This window comes from Caenorhabditis elegans, chromosome X (assembly GCF_000002985.6).
Source record: "Caenorhabditis elegans chromosome X".
In the NCBI taxonomy this organism is placed as follows: Eukaryota; Metazoa; Nematoda; class Chromadorea; order Rhabditida; family Rhabditidae; genus Caenorhabditis; species Caenorhabditis elegans.
This window is the reverse complement of record NC_003284.9, coordinates 3,350,731-3,374,916: the sequence shown is the minus strand read 5'-3', so window position 1 is coordinate 3,374,916 and position 24,186 is coordinate 3,350,731. Positions and strand designations below refer to the sequence as shown.

The following is a 24,186-nucleotide window of genomic DNA, read 5'->3' as shown; positions in this document are numbered from 1 at the left end:
TGAATCGCTGTTAGTTAACTACTCGCACTCTCCGTGCTCCTCCTTATCCTCCCCTTCTTTTATATTCACTGCACTTCTGCTTCTTTTAGTTTAATTACGCTACCTTGTTCTTTTCTGAATAATATCATTAATCTCTCGTACTTTGATGTTACCGATATAGAATAAATTTATATTAGGTTGGGTTTTGTTCACTTTGCAATGGATACGTAAACTACGCATGAAGTTCGTCTGATTACGAGGAATTCAAAATGGCTATGCAATTCACCGGCCTACAGGTTTGTATTTTTAATAAATAACTTTAAAAAATGCCAATTCAAAGTTAAGATTTGGTAATGTTAAATTATAAAAAAAAATTGATTCGAACATTTGATTTTCTAGGTGGTATCATGGATACTTCTTCTGGTCGGCACTGGAATGCTGGTCATCGCGTTGATCTCCGACTATTGGTCCATTCATCAACCTCGCAACCAAATGGGTAAGGCTCTAAAATATAGACAGGATACTGAGATTTTCCCGGCAAATCTCATCAATTCTTAGACAATCTTCAAATGCACCGCGGAGTCCTGCGTCAATGCATCACTACGCGACAATATGGCAGTTGTAATTTCCGTCTGTCAAGCATGTTCAAACAGCTGCGCAATTTCATGGATGGATACGACATGTACTCGGAAAGATCCATGTATCGACACTTACCTACACAAAGTAAGTATTTGGCGGGAAAATTGGAAAAGTTAAGAAAACTACGTATTTTTGGCATGAGTATCGCTCATCTCGTAAAACGACCAAAGTTTGAATATATGTATGTGTTTATAATATTGAAAACATTACTATTACGTAGACGTCGAAAAATAATAATTTAGACACACGGGTCTCACCACGCGTACTTGAGGATTTTATATTATCTGATCGTAAATAAACCGTTGTGACCAAAAATTACTGTTTCAAATTACATTGCTCTTTTTTCAAATTTAAGTTTTTTTTTTAAGTTTTATTTGACCATACACATTTTTCTACCCAAGTAGGCTATTAAAACTTGGCAAAATTTCCAATTTGTTTCAAGCGCTAATCTGCCTTTCAGACTTTCATTCTAATGCTACTTAACAGTATCTGTTTTGCTTTTCAGCATATGAAGTCTTTGTCGCGCTCTTTCTTGCCATTTCCTGTATGATTGCATCTACCGTACTCCTATTTGGTCCGTTTTGCTGCCAACGTTGCAAGCCGTCCACTACGCTGCTTATTTTTATCACTGGAGTGTTCTCTGGATCTGGATGTTTAATCTATTGGAATGCAAATCGCGAAGGCAAAACGTTCACGTTACAGCAACTCCAATTCCAGGATGTATACCATTATGACTACGTGAGTTGGGGGACATCATTTTTCAAATTCAATGTTTAATGTTCCAGGGAAGTGACATGAATATCTTATCTTGGTCGTTTTGGATGGCTGTCGTCAGCACCGGCATACTTCTGTGCTCCGCATTCCTGCTCTGTATGCTTTAACTTTTTGTCATAAGTATCAAATAATTTTGATGTGTTCCAGGTGTTTCCTCTCGTGTGGACCCGGATGTCGAATATGAAAACCCGCCAGTAACTGAAGTTTAAAAAAATTATCAACAGGGCAAAATGCTTTTTATTCAAGTAATAATAATAATAAAACAATCCAATAAACCTGTTTAAGTGAATTAACAAGTAAAAGCTGCTAGTCAATAAACTAAAAGCATGGGAGCGTTCAAAAAAAAAAAACAAAGATATGTCTGATAAGAAAGTTAGCACAACTTCCAACAAAGATATATCATAACCACCAGAACACGCAGATATGTAAAGTGTTAACGGCAGGAGTTACAAAACGGCTAAACCTGTGTCTGCCCGCTAAGTTGTACCAGTTTCTGAACCTTTTTCTCAATATCATCCTCTCCATATTTCCCATTTTCGGTGCGTTCACGATGGGCTCCTCCTTTCCGGAAAAATCCTCCAATATAAGGAATATTAGTGAACACTTTGCACATGAAAGGATCGTAATATTGCAATGATCTCATCCAAATTGGCAAAAAACTCCAGTTGTGTAGAATTTTCGGGAGAAACTCTTTGCAACTATTCTGAATCGGAAACCGGATTAGTATTTAACATTTGCGGTGAGTTATTACCTGTAATACACAAATAAAGCAACAGGTAATGGCGATGATAAGAATGATTATGAAGACAATGACAATAACGTTGTCTGGTAAAAGCGTGAGCCCGATTATAGTGAAGGGAATAATCAGGAAAACTGTGGAGATGAAGACAACAATGAACCAGCGGTACTGAAAAGTTACATATTGATTTTCTAGCAAGAAATTAACTTTTCCGCCAATAAATAAGTACTTAGTAAGTATTAAATACATATAAATACATTTGGGAGATTATAAAGAAATACTTAAGTAAAATAATACACAATGATTGAAAAATACCAGAGGTATAGTTTTTCTTAAATGAATTAAAAAAAAAACTACTTTGTCTAGGACTCCGGCTATTCATTTCAAAATGTGTTTTATAAAATTAAGTACTTCTTCATTTACAAAAACTCTGGTTATTATTCGAATGACGCTCTGTACGTACAGCAGTCAAAGAAAATTTATAGAATTTGTAGTCCAAACTTACATGGTCCGTAATTACCCCCAGTTTTACTGATAAATATACTGGAAACTTCCTTGTACATGGTACAATATAGAACAAGCACGTTCCAATGATATTGTAGATCACTTGGCACATTGCCATATGCAACGCTCTGAAAAATTCACCAATAACCCCCACAATTCTTTTCGTTATCTGTACTTTTCAAATCTTGACGGATCTGTTGAGAAAGCAGCAAGAACACCACTGAACGTAGTTCCAATGTTACTTCCCAAGACAAGTGGGTACATCTGTTCTAGTGTCACAACTCCGCTACCGACCAATGGAGTCAGTGAAGACGAGAATATACTGTTTGATTGGATCTAAATAATAAAGAATGTGTACCTTTTTCTAAGTATGGGGTTTTGATGTTCTACCAATATGGTGACTACAAGTCCAACTAGCATTACGAGGTAGCCAGTACAAGGCTTCCACATTCCGGGGCATTGCTTTGAAAGTAGGTTTCGAACGTAATTTGCTGCATGCCCGTCTAGTAGTTTCTGAAAACGAGATTTTGTTTTTTTTTCAAACTTTCATGAATTTTGGGATACCTGAATTAAGTATACAATTCCCACAAGACACATAACGAGGCAGAAAATCGAGACAAACAAAACAATCCATCCAATATTCTTGTCAGACAGGGAAGTATGCGAGAAGAGATGATTGTAGGGGCCTGCAATGTGACTTCCTCTCGTTTCCCTAACCTTTCGGCGGTCGTTCGGTTAGTTGGCTAGCGGCATGCATTTCTACGGAGAGAAAAGTGTTTCTCTTATGCGCCTCATTGGCTCAGTGGCAGAGCGTCTGTCTAGTAAACAGAAGGTCGCTGGTTCGATTCCAGCATGAGGCACCGAACTTTTTGCATAACTTGTAAACTTACAATTATAGATTCGTGTTCCATTTGTAAAACTGCACCTTTGAACAAATGAATGGTTAGCTTCAAACATTTCTGGGCGGATTGTAGCATTTAAAAGTTCTACTTCATTAACCTAGAATATTCAACGGTTTCAAAACTTCTTTTTATCAGGTTGTCCCATAAGTTTTTGTACTTTTTTTCAAATATTTTTCCAAAACTTCTAGAAAGTTTTAAAATTTTTTCATCGTAGGTCGTGTCAAGGTCGGGTCGTCCCCTTTCAGAAAAGATTCATTTCATCCATTTCTACTTTGCCACGATGACAATCATCAAACTTGAACGTCGAGACGTTAGATTGCTTCTTCTTTATGAATTTCGTCTTGGTCATTCAGCAATGGAAGCGGAACGAAACATATGCGGTGCGATGGGTGAGGGAGCACTCTCTTATAATACAGCAAAGAGTTGGTTTCAAAGTTCAAGAACGGCGACTTCAGTCTCGAAGAAATAGAACGTTCTGGGCGACCGGTAGAGTTAAATGAAGAAGACCTAGTGAAGCTGGTGGAGGAAGAGCCTCGTCTTAGTCTTCGTGAAATGGAAGAGAAGCTTGAGTGTTGTCATAGCACAATTGCACGTCACTTGGGTCGCCTTGGTTTTACTTCAAAACTTGGAATTTGGGTGCCTCATGAACTTTCGGCATCACAGAAGCTCACTCGGGTCAACGTTTGTACTCAACTTCTAACTTTTCGTCGAAAGTTCGATTGGCTGAACAATCTGGTTACTGGAGATGAGAAGTGGGTGCTCTATGTTAACCATTCCAGAAAACGTCAATGGCTTCCGATCGGCGAGAAAGGAATACCGACGCCAAAGCCTGATCTTCACCCAAAAAAGATTATGATCTGTGTCTGGTGGGGTGTTCAAGGACCCGTGCACTGGGAATTGTTGCCAACTAATAAAACTATCACTGCTGATTACTATTGTGCCCAATTGGACCGAGTTGCAGAAAAGACCAACGGAAAATATGAAAAACTATATTTTCTTCACGATAATGCTAGGCCTCATGTCGCCAAGAAGACTTTCCAAAAGCTGCAAGATCTTGGTTGGACTGTTTTACCGCATCCACCATATTCTCCAGATCTTGCACCAACCGACTACCATTTGTTCTTGTCTCTCAGTGACTACATGCGCGACAAGCAATTCGACGACGAAGAGCATCTCAAAACTGAACTCTCCACTTTCTTCTCATCGCGTTCGCCGGATTTCTTCTCCCGTGGCATCATGATGTTACCTAGTAAATGGCAACAAGTGGTGGACACTAATGGTGAATACTTGTGTGAATAGTACTACTTGTCGCTTGAGAGAAATAAATTTTTTTCAAAAAAAATAGTACAAAAACTTATGGGACAACCTGATAGAACTTACCTGGAGTATAACTTGGTTAATTGGATCTGTGAGTAGCTCCAACGTTTTGAAACTAAGACCTTGCTCGGAAATCAATGGATCCACAATCCACCAGGAGACTTTTTCAATGAGACCAGTAAACATTTCCATAGGGAATATAACGAATAAACCACAAACATTAAACACATCTCCCAGTATTGCAGCGGAAAAGGCTCTTCGAAACTGTTCAGGTTTTCCAGAATATGCCAATGAGACCATCGCATTGACTAGTGATGAGCCAAGCTCGCTACCTATCATAACAGGTATCGCATCGTGCACAGTTATCACTAAAACGTTTGGTTAATTATACTTTATGCTTCGTTTTCTCTCTCACTATTTGCAGCAACCATGGTGACCAATATATTTGTAGTAGTGGTCGCTGATTGTAAAACCACTGTTGCTAACATTCCAACTACAACTGCTGATATCGGATCATTTATAAGAGGTGATTCCTGAATAGCCTTTCCTAAAAATAAGTGCACTTTAAAGAACAAAAATCGTTCCGGAACATTTATCCGGTTCTGTTCCTGTTTCTGTTTCAAACTGAACATTTTCAAAAGTGGAGGCGAGATAATTGAACAATTTGAACAATTAACTCTCAACTCAGCCAACTGTTATTAGTGTGAAAAAATCACAAACCCAGTCCTCTACTTCCAAGTAGACCAAACGCAGTGGACATATTCGCCAGTGAACAAACATATATAAAAAGCACAAGTAGGATAAGAAAAATCAGAAAACTACATGTTATGTAGTATTTCACTTTGTGTTTTGTAGGTGTACCTGGAAAAAAAAACAGTAGTCAAATAATCTAGAACAGGTAAACTTACTTGTCCATGAGATTATGCTCTTCTTGTGTGCAGGCGGCTCGGTTTCATCACCAACTCTTGCACCCGGCATGAAGTGGTGTCTGTAATGTACATTTTAGAAAACATTTTGAAACTCAAAAATTAAAAAAAAAAGTCACCCGCGATACGGTGTATATGATCGGTAGTAGTAATCGGGAATAATCTGATGCTGATACATTATTTTTAAAAACAACTATATTACAGCGCCACGGGAATAATTTTCAACTTTTAATTTAGAATATCCGGGAGGAATATATACTTAGAAACGACGTTGCATCAGAGTAGCTAGGTATAATATAATTTCAAATTCAAATCCGATTTATGAGACAACGTTCCCAATTCGGCACTACTAGAGTTGTCGAGTGGAGGTTAATACGATACTGAATTGAAAGCCGAACCGGAAAGTAAAATAGGTGGCAAGTATGATCGGGTATGAGAAAGGTAGACACGGTGACAATTAAAAATTTTGGTGATTTTATTTTATTGTGTGTAAAAAGAGAGACTATAATTGAAACGGGGGGTTTAAAATATAGGTTGAACGATTGAACCCAATTTTTTACGGAAATGTTTTTATACACATCCGATTTGAAGAAACGGATACACAGAAACAAATAAAAATACAAAAAGCGTCACAATTTTTTCTAATAATTGTAATGATAAAGGTGCGAGCAACCTTAATTTCAAATTTAAAGTATGGGCTGAGCAGTTTTATATATTTAAAAATGTGTTAAATTTGGAGCAACATATAGCATTGAAACAGCTTAACTGATTACGTACTACAATTTCTAACATTGTCCGAATAACGTGACTATTGTAGATATTCAAACTACCGTAGTTTTTGTGTCAGTAATGAAACAGACAACTACACGTTGGAAGGTTTTAATTTTACTTACTTTGAAGAATATTTTACCAGTTGACAATTTTTAGATAGAACAAACGGCAACTGAGAAGCTGTTAAAGTTAAACAATATCGAGCAACACTGATAGATGGATAAGGTAGCTATGATTTTTTTTAATCTTGGAAATAAAGACCAAACTTTGGTAAGTTTCAATTCATCAGTTATTGGAATGTATTAAACAGTGGCTAAAATATGATAATTGAAATCTTGCCTAGTATTATATGAATATAAAAACAATTAGTCATTGTACAATATGTTTCCAATATCAAATATCTGACAAAAAACTTTTTTTATTACTTTAAAAAGATCAATATTTCACTTCTCAAGTGAGAGTACTAATTTCAAACGGTTTTATGAAATTACTTATATATCGACAGTGCACGTCACTTTGGTACGACCGTGACCCGTTCAAAAACTTTTCAAAAAATCGGCTTAATACTCATCATTCCAGTTATTTGGTTTAACAAGGTGCGGTGGAAAATTGAAACATTTCTGAGTTCACTTGACATCAAGTTGAAATAAAATTGAAATTACACATAGAAAAATCCATTGATTTTCTTTGATTTTCAGTACAAATAAAAAAAAATTTGATTTTAACTTTAGTTGAAAATATGTGAAAATTAGACTCGCTAGAAAAACAACAATTTACAGTATAGATTCCAAAAGAGGATTAATCTATAAACGACTTCTAATAAGGTATGAAGTTATTCTATAAAAATCCAAGAGCATTCCCAAAGTCAAAACGCAGTGTATTTCGGAGAAAATAATTTTCGAAGACGTCTGGGGACCCTAAAGGCACAAGCTATGTAAAAAAGAGTGGTCTCTATAATGGATGTATTTTCCATTTTCCACAAAAAGGAACACAACTGCATTTTTGAAAAGTGACAGAATGTAGATCTCTGTTATCCGCGTCTGACCAATACTTTTAAAGAATTATCAAACCGACAAAAAACCGAACTGGAAAATGAATACTCGAAGGGAAATGAAACGAATGTTTGGTGATGGAAAAAAAACCATGTCGGCTCATAAATAGACATACTCATCATGTAACCGACAATAGGAGATTACCAGCGACAACATTTGTTATGATTCTTTGTCGCTCACTAAACCTGATTCACTGACTCAGTCGATCCTAATAATTGAAACGGATTTGTGAAAATTGAACCATCGGCGGTAGAGTCTAACAAAAGATCAGTGCGAAAAAGAAATTGGAACAAACTGTTGCCCCATTGGGCCGAAATCTCCAGTCATATGCGATTCGTTTCCGGTTTTTCGTCTGACTCCCTGAGTTACCCGCCGCATCCACTACTATCTCGTACGTCAATTATTGCATTCGGATGCACGAGTCTTCATTTTTTGCAATGTACATTGGTTCCCAAAGAACTGATTTATATGCGAAAAGGTTTTTCTGAGTTCGCACGATTAGATCTGATTTGTATTTCGAGGGTAGTTCGGTTTTTTTTGTTTCGTTGAAAATTCGGGTCCGACCAATTATAAAATTTTTTTACAGTACGCGGTAATTCATTTTGTAAAAGTTGACTTGATTTTTGAAGTCGTCAAATTTGAAACGTGCACTTTTCGGGCGTATATTTGTTTTGTTTGTTTTGAAGGTTCTATAATTGTTTTTGAAACAGTCGTGATGTTTTAGTAAGGTCAAAATAAAAATAAAATTCGAAACAACATTGAAGACTTGACACTGAAAAAGTTTAAGTAGCTTAGCGTAACTTTCTTGAGCTTAAACTTCCACCCTAGGTACTCTAGGGGGTCCATTCTATTTTAAAATGTGCTCCTAAAATAGGCCTGAAAATGTACTTTTTCTGCTTAAACTCGGCGATTATGGAAGTTTTTAAAATGCCGCTTTTAAATTCTGAAAGATCACAAAATTTAAGTTTTTTTAATGCTGTTTTTAAATTCTGAAAGATCAAAAAATTTGCAATAAAATGGCTACGGGGATTTTCAAAAAAGTTAGTTTGAAGCCAGATATTAATTTTCAAAGTTTGGTAAATCTACTAATTTTTTATTCCATTCTATTTTAAAATGTGCTCCTAAAATAGGCCTGAAAATGTACTTTTTCTGCTTAAAAGAAAGTATATATATATATCTATAGCTGAGCCATAGCTGAGCTATAGCTGAGCTATAGCTGAGCCATAGCTGAGCTATAGCTGAGCCATAGCTGAGCTATAGCTGGGACATATCTGAGCTATAGCTGAGACATAGCTGAGCTAAAGCTGAGCTACAGCTGAGACATAGCTGAGCTAAAGCTGAGCTATAGCTGAGACATAGCTGAGCTAAAGCTGAGCTATAGCTCCGCCTTAGCTTTTTAATGTGAGATTTATTTAGTTTGCATAACTTTGAAAATTAATATCTGACTTAAAATGAACTTTTTTGAAAATGTTTCTTTGGGGACTTGTTTCAAATTTCAAGAGCTTTCAGAATTTAATTACAAAAAGCTTCTAGGTGGAAGATGCTTCCAGTTCAATAAAAACAACTGATCTTCAGGCAAATAAATGACCGCATTTTTTTGTTGGGAGATTTATTTAGTTTGCATAACTTTGAAAATTAATATCTGACTTAAAATGAACTTTTTTGAAAACGTTTCTTTGTGGACTTGTTTCAGTTTTCAAGAGCTTTCAGAATTTAATTACAAGTTTTTTCTAGGTGCCAGAAGTTTGGCAAATACTGAAATACTACCTTGTGTTAATACTACTTTTGCTTGAATACTACTATTGCTAGAATACTACCTTTGCTAGAATACTACCAAATTGCTAGAATACTACTATTGCTAGAATACTGCAATTGCTAAAATACTACTTTTGTTGCTTAAATACTACCTTTTCAGAAAATTTTTTAATTTTATTCATTTTTTCATTGGAATTCTTATTAAGTACTATTTCTGGTCAGATATTTTGAATAAGAAATAATTCACACAGCATTTTGTATTGTAGAAGTGGCTTGATCGGTTTTATTTTGGGATCAAATTCGAGAGTATTCATTTGTAGTGAAATTGATTTAAATTAAGCTGTGGACCGTTCTCAAAAAGTAACTCCGCTTTTAGTTGTTAGCTATTCGTGATTGAAATGGTTGTAAAACAACAATAAACTAATTGCAGAATTCAAATATTTCTTCCCAGAGTGAGGTTGTAAACACCCACACTTGTTCATAGTTTTACGACTACATATCGTCTCCTTTTTGTTTTGATGACACACAGTTATGGCTAACTGATTCAAACATATAGCTACTAAAGTATTTCACTTTCAAACACTATATCTACAAGCAAAAATATTTTTTCTTATCAATATCAGCCATATTGGACACCTTAAAAACATATCCCATCTTCAAACTCTCACGATGGCTTAAGAAACTTTTTTTTTGAATTTTTCAAGTTTTTTTTAAAGTTTAGGTATTAATTTGCTCTGATGTATCAAGACATTAAACAACTATTTGATATTTTCATACATTCTTGTTGTCGCATGTTGATGATGCTCAATCTCAAAAAAGGCTAGGAAAAGTTATTTTTAAATTTGAACGGCGCTCATTTAAGAAACTTAAAAAGTAGAAGAAATAAAACATTACAAAATTAATAAACGTGTTAAAAGCTACATTCATTTCTTCAGTTAACCATTTTCCTGTATCTCTTTCGGTTGCTGAGTTACGTTGTGTTTATGCACTCAGACACTGTTAAAATTTCACATCATGCTATTACACATTCTGGCCTGTAATTCAAAGTTCAGTTGTCTAATCAAAAAACAGTCAACTGACAAAACATCTGGTTTTTAATTTTGAACATTTTTCTAATGTGAGTAATGCAAAATTGTGTATTCTTACATAATTATGTATGCTCAATTACACAAGATGAGTTTGCGAAAAAATGGTGAGCATAATTTTAAAGAAACAATTAAAAACTTATATGAAAATAATTTTATTTCTTAATCAATTAAAACTTCTCTCTACGTATCCGCATTGTGTATCCGTGAAGAAACCTGAAAGAGTGAAATTTTACAATTTATGTTGTTTTTGTCTCAAATTGAACATAAGTCTGCAAGAATACACCATTTGACATTATTCGCAGTAAACCAAATGTGCCAAATAGTGCGACAAATGTTTTGTCAGTTGACAGAATTTTTATTAGACAACTGAAATTTGAGCTACAGGCTAGAGTTTGGAATAGTATGAAATGAAATTTTAACAGCGTCTGAGTATATAAACACAACGTAGCTCAGAAACCAGAAGAGATACAGGAAAATGGTTAACACCAGAAATGTAGCTCGTAGTGTGTTTATCAGTATTGCAATATTTAATTTTTTCTAACTTTTAAGTTTCTTGAGTAAACACCGTTCAAAGTTGAAAATAACTTTTCTAATTGTAAGTTTTTTTTGGGATTATGAACAGAGCGCCATCAATAGGCGACAAACCAGATTGTATGAAAAAATCAAATAGCTGTTTAATATCTTGATAAATCAGAGCAAATTAATACCTAAACTTAAAAAAAAACTTGAAAAATTCAAAAAAAAAAGTTTTTCTTCAGCCATCGTGAGAGTTTGTTTTTAAGGTGTCCAATATGGCTGATATTGATAAGCAAATATGTTTGCTTGTAGATATAGTGTTTGAAAGTGAAATACTTTAGTAGCTATATGTTTGAATCAGTTAGCCATAACTGTGTGTCATCAAAACAAAAAGGAGACGATATGTAGTCGTAAAACTATGAACAAGTGTGGGTATTTACAACCTCACTCTGGGAAGAAATATTTGAATTCTGCAATTAGTTTATTGTTGTTTTACAACCATTTCAATCACAAATTGGCAATTTTTGAAATCGGAGTATTTTTGTGAGAACGGTCCACAGCTTAATTTAAACCTATTTCACTACAAATTAATACTCTCCTATTGGATCCCAAAATAAAACCGTTCAAGCCACTTTTAGTGCTTAACACAATACAAAATGCTGTGTGAATTATTTCTTATTCAAAATATCTGACCAGAAATAGTACTTAATAAGAATTCCAATGAAAAAATGAATAAAATTATAAAATTTTCTGAAAAGGTAGTATTTAAGCAACAAAAGTAGTATTTTAGCAATGGCAGTATTCTAGCAATAGTAGTATTCTAGCAATTTGGTAGTATTCTAGCAAAGGTAGTATTCTAGCAATAGTAGTATTCAAGCAAAAGTAGTATTAACACAAGGTAGTATTTCAGTATTTGCCCAGAAGTTTCCAGTTCAATCAGAAAAACTGACATTCAGGCGTATTTATGACCGCATTTTTTTATTCGGAGATTTATTTAGTTTGCATAACTTTGAAGAAAGTCAATTTTTCCCAAACTACAGTACTTCTACAGTACTACTACAGTACCCCGACCATATCTTCTCACTAACCCTGAACAAATATCCCTTCATGAACCAAAACTTCGCAGACTACAAAAACTACAAACTATTGACATTCGAACTGTATTTTTTATGTATAAGTAATGATTTTTTGCATAATAGTGTAATATTGAGCGTTCAATTCAACTCTAAGTTGATAAATTCAATTCTTTGATTTATTTTTGACATTTGCTTTTGGTATATAATAACCCATGTATGTACTACAAAAAAATAAACCACATGTCAATCAGCTAGTCTTATCGTTTTTTTTTCTTTTTTTTCCGAAATAAAAACCATGATTAGAGGGCCAGCACTTGCACTTTGGAGAAGTTTCTGCACTTTTAAATGTTTTTCACCAGTGAACGCGTTTGATTAAATCTTTCAGACAGACAGTTTACACCAAACAACACTTATACATCAATCAAAATTGACAAAAAAATGTTGCCCTTTTGAGAAAAATGGCAACAAAGAGCAAAAACAAAGTAGTTTAAAAGGAATAGGGTGGAGACATAAATAATCGTCTTTTATTAGGCATGTCTCTTAAAAGTAAAATCGCCATCGTTACCGGAGCTTCGAGAGGATGTGGAAGAGGTATGTTGAAAGGTATCATCTTGTTATAATGAGCCAATTTAACAGGAGTTGCTCTTCAACTTGCGGAAGCTGGATGTACCTTGTACATTACTGGACGTGCACCATCTAAAACTCTTTCTTCGGAGCTAACCTATCTTCCAACATTGGAGGGGACCGCTGAAGAATGTAGGAAACGTGGTGGAATTTGTCATGTTCGATATGTCGACCACAGTAATATGGATGAAGTGGAAAAATTCTTCGATGAAGTTGCAAGTGAAACCGATAACCAATTGGATATTCTAGTGAACAATGCATTTTCCGCAGTGACTGTAAGTTGTCATTGGTTTCTTTTATTAATTAATTTTTTCATGGTTTGTAAATTTTTTAAATATAAATTTAATTCAGAAATGCGGATCAGGAGATACCCGAAAATTTTTTGAACGAGATCCAGAAATTTGGGATGACATCAACAATGTGGGACTTCGCAACCAATACTATTGCAGTGTATACGGTACTCGTATAATGAGGAAGAATGGGATGAAAGGTCTGATTGTGAATATCAGCTCGCTGGGTGGAATAATGTCAGTTTCATTACAAATTAATATTTATTTTACAAAACCTAGTTAATTCAGGTACTTGTTCACCGTCGCCTATGGTGTTGGAAAAATGGCACTTGACAGAATGTCTTCGGATATGGCACAAGAGTTGCAGGACACTGGCATTACTGTAATCTCACTTTGGCCTTCGGCAGTTAAAACTGAGCTTATCACAAATATGATTGAAACATCTGCAGGATCTTGGGGCGCGGTAACCGCAAAATTAATGTTCAAAAAATAGTCTATTGAAAGGTTTTAGACGGAAAACAAAATGTTCCTAAACGGAGAATCAACCGAGTATTGCGGAAAAGCTGTGGTGGCAATTGCTGCTGATCCGAAGAAGAAGTATTGGAATGGATCAACATTAATCACAACTGATATGGGGAACTATTACTCTTATACTGATATTGACGGTAATTTAAAAAACGATCTAAAAAGTTTACTAGAATCGCAAATATGCGTAGGAAGATTTGTAACAAAACCTATTTCTTTAGTCAATTTTTTTTAAACATTTAAAAAGGTAATTTGGTGTTTTAGTCCGAAAAAGGAACTTTGTTTCATGAACGCCTAGCTTCAAAGTTGTGGATCGCTTACTAATTCTAGTCCAAAACAGACCCTCTGGATGTCAGCTGCTAAAACTCTTCCCGGAATCGAGTTAACTGATTATGACAACATAACAAACTGTGTTAGTAGAATTTTTTTTGATAGCTATCACAGCATTTGAGTTACAATTTTTGAACAACTTAAGCATCCGAAAGCCAATAGAATATTAGCCGGCAATGTACATCTTATAAGTTTTCAGGCCGAATCCCAACCAATATGAGACAACTCCGAGGACTGCTCAGCCTAGCCGGGTACCATTCGATGGCAGGTTGGTGTCCTGAGTGGGTCAATCTTCCTGGATGGGCAATCACTTTGTGGCAAAACAAAATTCACTATTGAAAATTGAAAATTTATTGATCATACTGTTTTATCAAAAAAATGCTACAAAAAAAAGAAGTAACATCAAGATTATTATAAAAAATTTCGAAGGGAAGAAAAATGAAAAAGCAATATTTAGAAAATGATACGAGACCAATGTTTTACAAGTCTTAAAAGGATTGATTGCATGAAACAAATTTTAATTACAGACCATACTCTCTTTAGAATTAGAAATTGAACAATACCTTCGATAGAAAAAAACGTATAATGCAATTAAGTTCATTGTGAGGGCGCCACTCATACCAGAATTGGAGATCACAGGGAATGCAAAATAGAAATACTGAAAAACAAGACATGGGCATACATCTTTTGTTGTTTTGAATTTAATGATTATGATATGAATTAAGGTAGGGGTAACTTTCAAATATTTGTGAGTATCAATTTCACACAAGCTGCTGCTCTACAAGCGGAATTTTTGCATCTTCTCCAATTATTGCCAAGTTTTCATCTGAATTGTAGAGAAACATTGCCCCAGTTTCAATGTCTTCCACCTGTATAGGTATGTGGCAAATCACTTTCCCATCTTTTCTGAAACAAATAATCATTATTAAAGTACGTTTGGGAAAACTAACTTTGTAATGAGACTTTCTAGTTGTGACGCCTTCTTTTTTGCTTCTCGGTCAGCTGCTTCAGTCGCACGTCGCCGTCTGGAACACAAAATTAGGTGTAAGAGTTCAAACATTGGTTTTGTCGTTTGTCAGTGAGATGGTAACTTGGCCATGAAACTTATTATCAAAATGAATAAAATGTCCTCTTAAAAAGTGTTGACCTTAATTTTTAGAAACACATATTTGTTGAAAAAATTTTTAGGAGATAGGAATTTTAAATTAAAAAAGTCAGTCTACATTTTATTTTGACAAAAAAACGACTTTCAACAATTTTCTTGAGAACTTAACGTAAAAGCGGATTTGCGCCTGGGGTGGAATTTTTTCAAACTCCTTATTAGTTTAGTTGTTGCCAAATTTTACTTACCACGATGCTGTCAGAACTTAGTACATTAGAGCGTTCTTGCATTTTTTCTGTTGATTTTTTTTATAAGTTCTTCTTGAAAGGATAAATAAGTATCGAATTTAAACATGTTATAAATTTAAAAAAAAAACACAACAACCGCCCAAAAATTGTAAATTAAAAAAAAAACTTTTTTGATCTAAATAAGTACACTTATAATAGTATGAAACGACAGAATGATATTTAAAAAACTACAAAAAGTTCTTATGTCAATATTTTGGTAAATTGCCAAATTTTCGAAAAATATCGGTTTAAATATATGTACATAACCAGAATAGTGACTTTTCATTAAAAAATTTTCCGAAACAATTTTGGAAAAGTTTAAATTTGGATATTTTTTTGCAACATTTAGTGTTGGTCAAAAATTTATTTATTTTTAGTTTTTTAAAAATAATTTTGTTAATTGTTCAAATAAGTATGACTCCGAAACTAAAAATGCTATGAAAAAACACATATCAACTAATTAAATATAAGTGGTTTTATAAATTGCCGAATACATTTCTATATTGTTAAATGGCACTACTATTATCCCTTCATTTGAAAAAAACTCACCTATAATTCAGCTGCAGTACTCGGAGCCACGCAATTAATGCAAAAACAAAAAAGATGATAGCCGGCAAGACGAAACAAAGAATGACGAGCCACATATCTGAAACACGTTCGTTTTCTTTTTTCTGCGGCAGTTTTGAGCCACAATTTTGGAGGGAAATGCCAAAATTTGGCTGATGTGTTTATAACTGGCGGTTTGTGAGTGGTTCTAAGAAACAAGGAAACCAAGAAACACAACGTCTTCTTTAAAAAAAAAAAAGGGTGACGGGACTATGGTGCAGAAAATATTCGAAAAAAAATGAAAAGAAAGCGATGAGATATGGGCATGATAAAATGCTTATTTTATGGATAGATGTGTGGCTGGTGGAGTATTGATGATTTTTAATTTAAGTGCAATAAAAAATAATATGTAGATCTCAATAGTATCTATGTATAATAATTAATTTTTCTCAAAATTTAAAATTTAATAAAAAGAAATGAAATATATTTAGCTCTTCAAACGTGGATGGCAGTGCTCAGACAATGGAAGATTTAGGGACTTGTTTTCCAGCAAATAATTATGTATATTAGCATTTACAGCAGTAACGCAGAAGTTAGGCGAGTTAGAAGTCGGACAAAAAGAACGGCGAGGAAAAAATAGCTTTCGTTTTTTTTTCTTTAAATGACACAGCATTCGCATTCTTCTGTTGATTTAATCCACACTTTTAACTTGATTAAGCAGTTTGTCGACTTCTTTTTTGCCTAACTTATTTTTCCTATTTCTTATTGAAAGTGTGAAAACACCTTTTTTGAGTGTTGAGTGCATTTAAGGAAGTAAGTATCTAAGACTATTTCAATTTCAATTTTTAAAAAACGAGAATACTACACAAAAAGGAGAAAATCTTATAATAGTTGTAGTTGAAGTTAGAATTTTGATCGGAAACTGGAAAAAAAAATGACGATTACGATCATTGAACAGAGACGACTATTTTCTTGTTGCTAATCTGGGAAGAGTGCGGACTAAAATTAGCGTTTCTGCAAAAGTTGAGAGTACACGATTGAGAATGTTGTAACGATGATGTGCATACTTTAGTTTGGAATTTATGGTAATGATCAAAATGCAATGACGTTTACCAGAAATAGAAAATGTTCAGAATTATAATGAAATTGAAGGTTTTCTATAAATAAATAATGTTCCAAAAATTAAAAAGTTCAACAGTATTCGATAAAATGTCTAACACTTTTCAAACTTAAAGTTTTGTTTCCTCCGATTATGCTTCTGTCTCAAGGCTTTTAAGCAAGAAAATATAAATTTCATTTAACACAGCAGTATATTAAAGTAAACCGTAATCTAGCCATTTTAGCTAGCTACTTTTACTTTTTAAAAGCAAAATAAATCCCATCCTGAAACTGTTGAATTATTTTTAATTTATTTAATATCTTCGTGCCAAGACCTGAAGTTTAAGATAACCTCGAAACTAAAAATCAGTCGTGGTTAAAGCGTAAGTTGAGAGTACAATTGCCTCCTTGTGTGGATTCAGTTTTAAAATACTCCAAGTGACCCCAAATCGTCCACAAAGAAATTGTGAAAAAGTCTTAAAAAATTTGGTACAAAAAGTAAAAAATACGGTCAACCAACTTAGACTAGTCATATATACAAAAAAAACCTCTTGATATATTTGGGGTATTGGAGTCATTTGTGGTAATTTAAAACAGTCCACCGTTATGTAAAATTAGTATAGCATTTTTAGGGAGTTTGTGCCATTTATTTGGCAAATGTAACTAATTCGTTAAGTACTTCATTTCTAAAAATCTTATATGTGATACTTTGCTTCTTTGATCCAGGATGTGTGTAATCTATTTTTCCTAGAAAACACAGCAAATGTTTTTTATGGCCCACTACATTTTTCGCAACTAGGTGGTGGAAATAAACGTGCCCAAAATGTAACACGTCCGAAAATTCATGCTGCGAAAATATGAAAAAAAAGGGACGAGAAAGGGAAACGAAGGAATGAAGAAACAAAAGCAGTGTTGGTGCGTATGATGGTGCATTTTTAAAACTTGTGGTCGGGTGTAAACTTCTAGACTATTTGAATTGAGCGTACACACAGCACATCTACACATACAAACATTTACGAGTAAACATACATTTCGGCAGCCACATTATTGGATTCTGGAATCACGGAATCATCCAAAGCTCTAAAATAAAAAGAGCACCGATTTTTGCAGTTAAAGTGTCAAAGCGTCAGGAAGAGGTATTGTGCGTCATCAGGAGATGGAAATTTCCATGAGACAGCACATTTCCAGTATCGGGACCAGAACAGAGGAAACAAAGAAAGGCAGAGAGTAAATAAGAGAATTGATGATTCAGAAAAGTTGATGAAAACGGAAAACTGGCGATGGACACTGAGAAACGATAAAAATCTGGTTTATAATAATTGTCATGGAATTTCTGTATAAAAAAATGTTTTTAATTTTTCGCAAGTTGTTGTAGAATCTTAAAGAATTTATGAGTGAAATTTTAAAATTTGGGGGGGGGGGGTATTAAATTAAGTGAGTTATTTTTTGTTATGCCATGCACGTTTTAAAGCAATTTCCCCACTGATATCTCACTTTAATGAAAATTGTAGAATATTCACAAATTTTCTAATGGAACTGTGATTTTCAATATTTACTCCCAGAATATACTAAAAAAATAAATGGGAAAAAATTCGACCTCCACGATTCGCCGTTTCAAAAATGCTCCGGCACGTGACACACCAAAAAAATTTCAAAAGTTTCCGCATGTACCCTGAGGTCGCGTACCAAATATGCGTTTTTTTTTTCAACAAAAAATTAGTGGAGCATGAGAATGTTAGTGGGGGGGGGGGGGGGGGGTATATGCGTTTATTTATTGGAAATGGAAAACGAACTGCATGCGGAACAAAAGGAAATCACTTCCGTCACTTATCCACTTCAGTCAGTCGAGTCGAAAAACAAGCCGGCCGGGGCCCGGATACTAGGAGAACGAGTCATAGGATAATGTGGTTCCCTTTGCTATCTATTGCGTTCCACACGGCACGAGAGGGAGGTTACAAATGGGATTTTTGATCTGATCCTTCTGGACTGGACCCCCCAATGTTGTCATCCGGTTCTCATTTTCTTTCCTCTCCATATGAATATTCTCTCTTTTAGTGATTTGGAGTTGCAGAAAATATAAAAAAATGAAGAAAATAAGACAGATGAAAAATATTGCCGAGAAAAAAAACATGACGGATTTCTCAAAATAAACGCGCAAAGTTGGAAGACACTGGAACGACGGCCTGACTGGAGGAAAAGGAGAAGAATAAGAAAGGAAAAAAAACGAGAAGAAGGAGGAAAAAAGAAGTGTCGAATTGCAGATCGTTTATGAGCCACTTCGAGCCTTCGCCCTCCTTCTGCTTATTCTCCACTACCCCACTTCTCACTAAAATGAGGAAAGGCGTTGGGCGCGGAGATTGTTTTTTGACCAACAAATTAATTCCTTTGTATAAACATTAGGAGTTGAGAATTAGAAATTTGTCGGGGGAAGAGTGTGGTGCCCACTTTCGAGGCAGTGTGTGAGAATAACTTCCATATTGTCGGATTTGAGATTACGCAAATGATACCTTGCACTATTAATTTTTCAACAGAGTATAAAAATAGTAAAACAAATGTAAAGTGGAAACATAATTCGATCGTTACCTTTTCGCCAGGCGGCTGATTCTCTGAACAGGAGGGTCCCCATGTGGGCGCCGCAAACACCTCTCTCTCTCTCTCTTTAAAGCGATGCGCGAAACCCGAAAAGTGTCGTACGCGAAGCAGAGTTTGCACCAAATAGAGCCGTACCCTATATTTAGTTCAAACTTTGTTCCGCGTCCGACACTTTTTGGGTTCCGCGTATCGCTTTAAAGATTTGGATTGCGGCGTTTTTGGCTCCCATTTGGGAGCCCTACAGAAAATATTAAAGCTTTCTATTGTTTTAGGATCACTAGGATTAAATATTTTTCATATATTAAATCGTAGCTTTTGACAAGGTGTTAAACAATTTGGAATTTTTAAAATGTTTTACTATGTCTTATGGGTATTTTATCTCCAAATATAACAATATTTGAGTTAGGCTTACCATTTATTAGTTAACATTCCAAATATTGAATGCTTTATCTAGAAACAATATTTTTGTATCTAGCGCTAGCTCTTAAAATGTTATTTCAAAAACTGCAAAAGTTCCTGACATCTGCAAGAAGTGCGCAAAATCGTGTACTATGTTATTCCGGGACAAGAAAAAAGAGAAAAGAAAAAGCATACGAAGCATCTACATTACGATGATGAAATGATACTTTGTGCTACTTGACCATTGGCAGAGACTTAAGGCGTGTTGCTCTGCTGCTCTACTTGACAGATCGAGTCGGACTGAAGAGGTTGAATACTACTTGAGCCAACCTCAACTCTAATATGGCCACGAACCACCAATAATTCAGAATAGACCACAAGACAATTGCTGTCAACGTTTTTTTTTTTGGCGTGCTCTCCTTGCAAATCGCCATACTCTACTAATAGAAGGTAATAAAGAACAAGATAATGTGCTGTAGTGAGAACATGTTTTGTTGAAAACAAAACTTAAACCAAAATGTACCACATATATAGACAGAATGCCGGCATTATACGAATTATGACGATTGGGTGTATCGCGTACATGTAAACAAGCTGAATAGATATTGTTTGGAATTGTTTCAATGGAAAATATTGCAGTATTTATAAAAATGGGTTTATTATTGGGAATGTAAAAAAGCGTATCAGACATTCATGAGTTTTCTGCTTTCGTCACACATTCTTCGACTTGGTTCAAAATTCTGGTTTTAGTTTTGTGTGGCTTCTTTTTCTGCTTTGACCTCTTAACAAGATTATTATCAATTACGACAATCTATGGAAGACTATTAAAACATTAAGAAACTAGGACGTACTTATTTCTAATATTAGAACTGAAGAGGGCTTCATTTGTTTTCGAAATGTGGTCAATGGCGGAAATGAATTCCATTTCAATATATTTGAATATCTTGGCTCTTGCCCCTCGATGAAATTTTCAAAACACTCTTACACACGAGAGAGCTTCGGCGGGGAAAATTGGAAGTGAAGAAAGTGATCCAACTGGAAATCGGTGCCACATGTGAATCAAAAAAAAACGCGAAAAAATGTGGAGATTTTGAATATGAGAGGAAGTGCCTTTTTTGCTTTTTTGAAGTTTTCTGCAACAGGAAAAACAAACATGCACAAAAAATAAAATAAAATAAAAATATTTTTCAAATCAGTTAAAAATTAACTTTTTTAAAAATAGTTTTGGATTTCACAAGGGGATAATAGAGTAGTTTCAAACTGAAAAGCGAAATTTCCTTCCTTGAAAATCTTTTGTATAGGTCTAGTAATCTCAGGAGCTTCGCATAACTTTAAAATATGACTAACCAAAGAAAAACCAGCAATTAAAGGTTCAAATTACAGTACTTCTCAAAGGCGCGCACCTTATTGCATTTGGAAAAACAATCGTGTCGAGACCGGATACCGTAATTTTAGTGCACTTTGCGTATAATTTTGCGCCTGGATAATATAACGTACACATTTTTCTAAATAAATCTTCATTGTGCCTGTAAATACGATCTTTCAAAAATGCTATTTCAGGAACCAAAAAATTTAACAAATAATGCTTGTGAACTACACAATACTATGAATTTCCTATCTACTTTGTTCTCAGAGGCACAAAAAATATATTTAGTTCCCACACTTTCTAAAACCACCAACTTTGTAAAATCTTTCCACCAAAACCGTGTATGAAGAAAGTGATGTCTTGCGGAAAAAAAAATGAGGTGAAGTATTTTATGGTCCACATATATTGCTGGGGTGAGCATAGCTTGACAAGTAGAGTTGAGTTACAAACATCAAAAATGAAAGTTAGAGGGAGACAACGAAAAAAGAAATAAGAAGGGCTCGAAGTTTTTTGTCTCTTCTGGGAACTACTTGAACTTAACCAAATTTTGACGTCGCTCAAGTGTTGTTCGTGTGTGAGGATATTTTTCAGTCGGTAAAAATATTAAAAATTGGGGTATGAAATTTTTTAGTTGCAAAAAAAATTGAGAAAAATTTCTGGAATTGGCTTTGGGTTTTATAGAATTTCTGATACTTATGTGTCTCATAACCCCCACCTTTTTAAACTAAATCAGTAATTGTTTTACTTCTACATGTATTCAAAACATGAATAGTCCATTCATTGAAAGGCTAAAAATACCGTTTGCTAAGCCTAAGAGTCCAAATATATATAATTTCACGTTTAAGAGTTAAAAAAGGTAAATAAAAACAAAGGTAAACGCCGGCTCAATTTTCTATAAATTAAAGCAAAATTCCTAAACTAATTTGTTTTTTTAAATTATTCGAAACCAGGTTTCAAAATTATGAATGATAAAATCAATGATTGTAATGATGCAATTGTCTTTTTTTTTTGATTTAAGAAAATTGAGAATTCTGCGAAATATTTAAAAATTCATATTTATCTAAGACCCTGAAGCTAGAAAATATACTTTTGTAACACAATAAAAATGTGAAACTTTTATTCGATTTTTGATTGTTTAGTTAGAACATAAAGTACTCAAAAAGTGGGTAAACTGAGTAAACTGTTGTAGGGAACGCTACGTGCAATTTCTTGTAGCTCTCGTCAATGAGAAGCAGTGAAAAGATCAAATAGATTCAGCAAGTTGGAAAAACAACATTAATAAAGAGCTAGAAATTCACGACTATAATATTATGCATTCTTACTAAAATTACGTCATGAACGGTTAGAGCTAATCAGTTGCGAAATAATGCGTACATCGGAGCAAACTACATCGATACTAAAACTCGAAACCAGTAAGTGATCAAAAGTGAATTGCTTAACGTCAAGCGCACTATTTGTCAGGATACATCAATTTGTTCTTTGTTTTCTCGTGCCCTACTGTTGACTTGAAGTGCTCACAAGAAATATAGTGTTTACTTCGCCACCTTCTTCATTAATCCCTTCCCTAATATTAAATCGAAGCAACGTACCTTTTTGCGATTGTGATTGGTGTTCGGAAAAGTCGACAAATGTAATATACCAGTTACTCCCGTGGCCTAGCATGGTTGGTGGAAGAAGTGAGCAAGTTTCTCACTGTCTGTCTATCTTCTGACCTATCTTCTGGATTTGGATTCGACTCAAAATTCAATTCAGTTCATTTTATTTTCCTTGTTCTCAATAAAGTTTAAACTTTTGGAAAAGGCAGACTATGGAAATTTTTTTTTGAACTCTTTTTTATAAAAAATTATTTTTAATGGTATTGCTCTAATTTTTCAATATACCCTACAGAAAAAAAGGATGTGAAAGGATGTAAGAAAAATTGACGAACCCATACATGATGGTGCAGGTTTTTTGTGCGTGTGTTTGCACGCCCAAGCAATGTTTCGTCTTGAGTGGAATTTACTAATGAAGTTATATGACGCGCTAGGAAGAAAGGGGGGGGGTGTATGTCTTCCTCTCTAAGGTCAGTGAACGCATTGGCAAACCGCCAGCACAATAGAGGGCACAAGAAAAGAACAATGCACTTGTTATGTGAATAATTCCAGATGGCTCGCTGGTGGCGGAATGGAATGCATATAGACGCTGAACTTCTGTATCTTTTTGTTTTGCTGTAGATCTTTAGAAAATATTTGAAAAAATAGAAAATGAAGATGTTTGTGAAATAAGAAATGGAAAAAAAGTTTATAATATTTTCTTGACGAATTCTTTATTTTTTTGTCAAATTCTTACCTAAATTTAAAGCAACGCAAAAAAGTTGTGGTCAAAGTTTAGCGAGAATTGGGTCAAACTTATGTTAAACTGGGGGTAAAGCGACAAAACAAAACGTACTCAAAAGGTAAAAAATTAAAGAAAAACAATACATTAACTTTATTAGGAAATTCAAGAATAAGTCATATGCTCTTTTTTTAATTCAAGATGAATACTCAAAAAAGAAATGTTTCATACGGTAAAAAAATTATATCCCATTATTTCAGATTCATACAATTTGCGGAAATTCAAAAATAAATCAGCCGTTTCATAATTGAAAAATTTAGGAAATTGCATAATATTTTAAAGGATACGGTTTTACCAAATTCAATTGCACTATGCAAGTTTCGAAGTCTCCAGCAGCACCATCAACAAAAAACTGCTGTACTATCAATTTTTGAACACTATTGTTCGATACTGCAAAGTGTTTGTGGGAACTTCTAAATTTTTGAAGTGTGGGAAAATTTCAAATTAGCGGGTTTTCGACACACTGATTCCGAATATGATAACAGTTAACCTCGAAAAATTAGAGTTTTCTTACGGTGTTTTGCATGAAAAACCCCAAAAAAGTAGGTGGCTAGTTTGAATTTTCTAACCACCAACTAGGCCTTCCTTCGAGCATTTAGTTTTTTATTCAATTTTC

General features: G+C 34.4%; 4 protein-coding genes and 4 non-coding genes across 9 annotated transcripts; 4 read left to right on the top strand and 4 right to left on the bottom strand.

The window, feature by feature from the left end:
• The first annotated feature begins 174 nt into the window (after nucleotides 1–174).
• On the top strand, nucleotides 175–1,681 carry clc-3 (CLaudin-like in Caenorhabditis). 2 transcript variants are annotated; one of them, NM_001029822.7, is made up of 6 exons: nucleotides 177–275; nucleotides 379–475; nucleotides 538–702; nucleotides 1,124–1,356; nucleotides 1,404–1,488; nucleotides 1,540–1,681. In NM_001029822.7, exons 1-6 carry the CDS (start codon nucleotides 249–251, stop codon nucleotides 1,599–1,601), a joined length of 669 nt encoding a protein of 222 aa, NP_001024993.1. In that variant the 5' UTR covers nucleotides 177–248; the 3' UTR covers nucleotides 1,602–1,681. The 2 variants fall into 2 exon arrangements, with proteins under 2 accessions (NP_001024994.1, NP_001024993.1); NM_001029823.6 differs by having other exon boundaries at nucleotides 175–275; nucleotides 1,404–1,681.
• Nucleotides 1,621–5,958, bottom strand: ZK563.2 (Sodium-dependent phosphate transport protein 2B; the record flags this gene model as incomplete). The annotated part of the gene is made up of 12 exons (NM_001374992.2): nucleotides 1,621–2,095; nucleotides 2,144–2,299; nucleotides 2,637–2,763; nucleotides 2,811–2,971; nucleotides 3,026–3,148; nucleotides 3,200–3,321; nucleotides 3,526–3,634; nucleotides 4,918–5,222; nucleotides 5,270–5,401; nucleotides 5,575–5,715; nucleotides 5,763–5,842; nucleotides 5,900–5,958. 12 exons carry the CDS (start codon nucleotides 5,956–5,958, stop codon nucleotides 1,850–1,852), a joined length of 1,761 nt encoding a protein of 586 aa, NP_001361929.1. The 3' UTR covers nucleotides 1,621–1,849.
• ZK563.8 lies at nucleotides 3,359–3,507 on the bottom strand. The gene has a single exon (NR_070686.1). It is a non-coding gene; the product is annotated as an Unclassified non-coding RNA ZK563.8 (non-coding RNA).
• On the top strand, nucleotides 3,424–3,495 carry ZK563.t1. The gene has a single exon. It is a non-coding gene; the product is annotated as a tRNA-Thr (tRNA).
• Nucleotides 5,959–12,423: 6,465 nt separating the features above from the next.
• dhs-26 (DeHydrogenases, Short chain) lies at nucleotides 12,424–14,195 on the top strand. The gene is made up of 6 exons (NM_076179.5): nucleotides 12,424–12,629; nucleotides 12,675–12,937; nucleotides 13,014–13,189; nucleotides 13,241–13,415; nucleotides 13,464–13,617; nucleotides 14,007–14,195. The coding sequence occupies exons 1-6, from the start codon at nucleotides 12,572–12,574 to the stop codon at nucleotides 14,144–14,146; spliced, it is 966 nt and encodes a 321-aa protein (NP_508580.2). The 5' UTR covers nucleotides 12,424–12,571; the 3' UTR covers nucleotides 14,147–14,195.
• Nucleotides 14,175–23,205, bottom strand: ZK816.1 (DUF3301 domain-containing protein). The gene is made up of 4 exons (NM_001383543.1): nucleotides 22,787–23,205; nucleotides 15,746–15,842; nucleotides 14,758–14,832; nucleotides 14,175–14,713 (listed from the first exon to the last, which is right to left on the bottom strand). The coding sequence occupies exons 2-4, from the start codon at nucleotides 15,838–15,840 to the stop codon at nucleotides 14,569–14,571; spliced, it is 315 nt and encodes a 104-aa protein (NP_001370650.1). The 5' UTR covers nucleotides 15,841–15,842; nucleotides 22,787–23,205; the 3' UTR covers nucleotides 14,175–14,568.
• ZK816.6 lies at nucleotides 18,660–18,790 on the bottom strand. Its single transcript, NR_070685.1, has one exon. It is a non-coding gene; the product is annotated as an Unclassified non-coding RNA ZK816.6 (non-coding RNA).
• Nucleotides 18,688–18,829, top strand: ZK816.7. Its single transcript, NR_070684.1, has one exon. It is a non-coding gene; the product is annotated as an Unclassified non-coding RNA ZK816.7 (non-coding RNA).
• Nucleotides 23,206–24,186: the final 981 nt, after the last annotated feature.

Excerpts from the sequence above, each read along its gene's own strand:
- dhs-26 (NM_076179.5), top strand. The coding sequence starts at position 12,572 with ATGTCTCTTAAAAGTAAAATCGCCATCGTTACCGGAGCTTCGAGAGGA. Across the intron at positions 13,190-13,240 it reads AGCTCGCTGGGTGGAATAAT|GTACTTGTTCACCGTCGCCT; the intron begins GTCAGTTTCATT and ends TAGTTAATTCAG. Across the intron at positions 13,618-14,006 it reads CTCTTATACTGATATTGACG|GCCGAATCCCAACCAATATG; the intron begins GTAATTTAAAAA and ends ATAAGTTTTCAG.
- ZK816.1 (NM_001383543.1), bottom strand. The coding sequence starts at position 15,840 with ATGTGGCTCGTCATTCTTTGTTTCGTCTTGCCGGCTATCATCTTTTTT. Across the intron at positions 14,833-15,745 it reads GTACTGCAGCTGAATTATAG|ACGGCGACGTGCGACTGAAG; the intron begins GTGAGTTTTTTT and ends TTTGTGTTCCAG. Across the intron at positions 14,714-14,757 it reads CTAGAAAGTCTCATTACAAA|AAAAGATGGGAAAGTGATTT; the intron begins GTTAGTTTTCCC and ends TATTTGTTTCAG.
- clc-3 (NM_001029822.7), top strand. The coding sequence starts at position 249 with ATGGCTATGCAATTCACCGGCCTACAG. Across the intron at positions 703-1,123 it reads TCGACACTTACCTACACAAA|CATATGAAGTCTTTGTCGCG; the intron begins GTAAGTATTTGG and ends TTTGCTTTTCAG. Across the intron at positions 1,489-1,539 it reads GTGCTCCGCATTCCTGCTCT|GTGTTTCCTCTCGTGTGGAC; the intron begins GTATGCTTTAAC and ends GATGTGTTCCAG.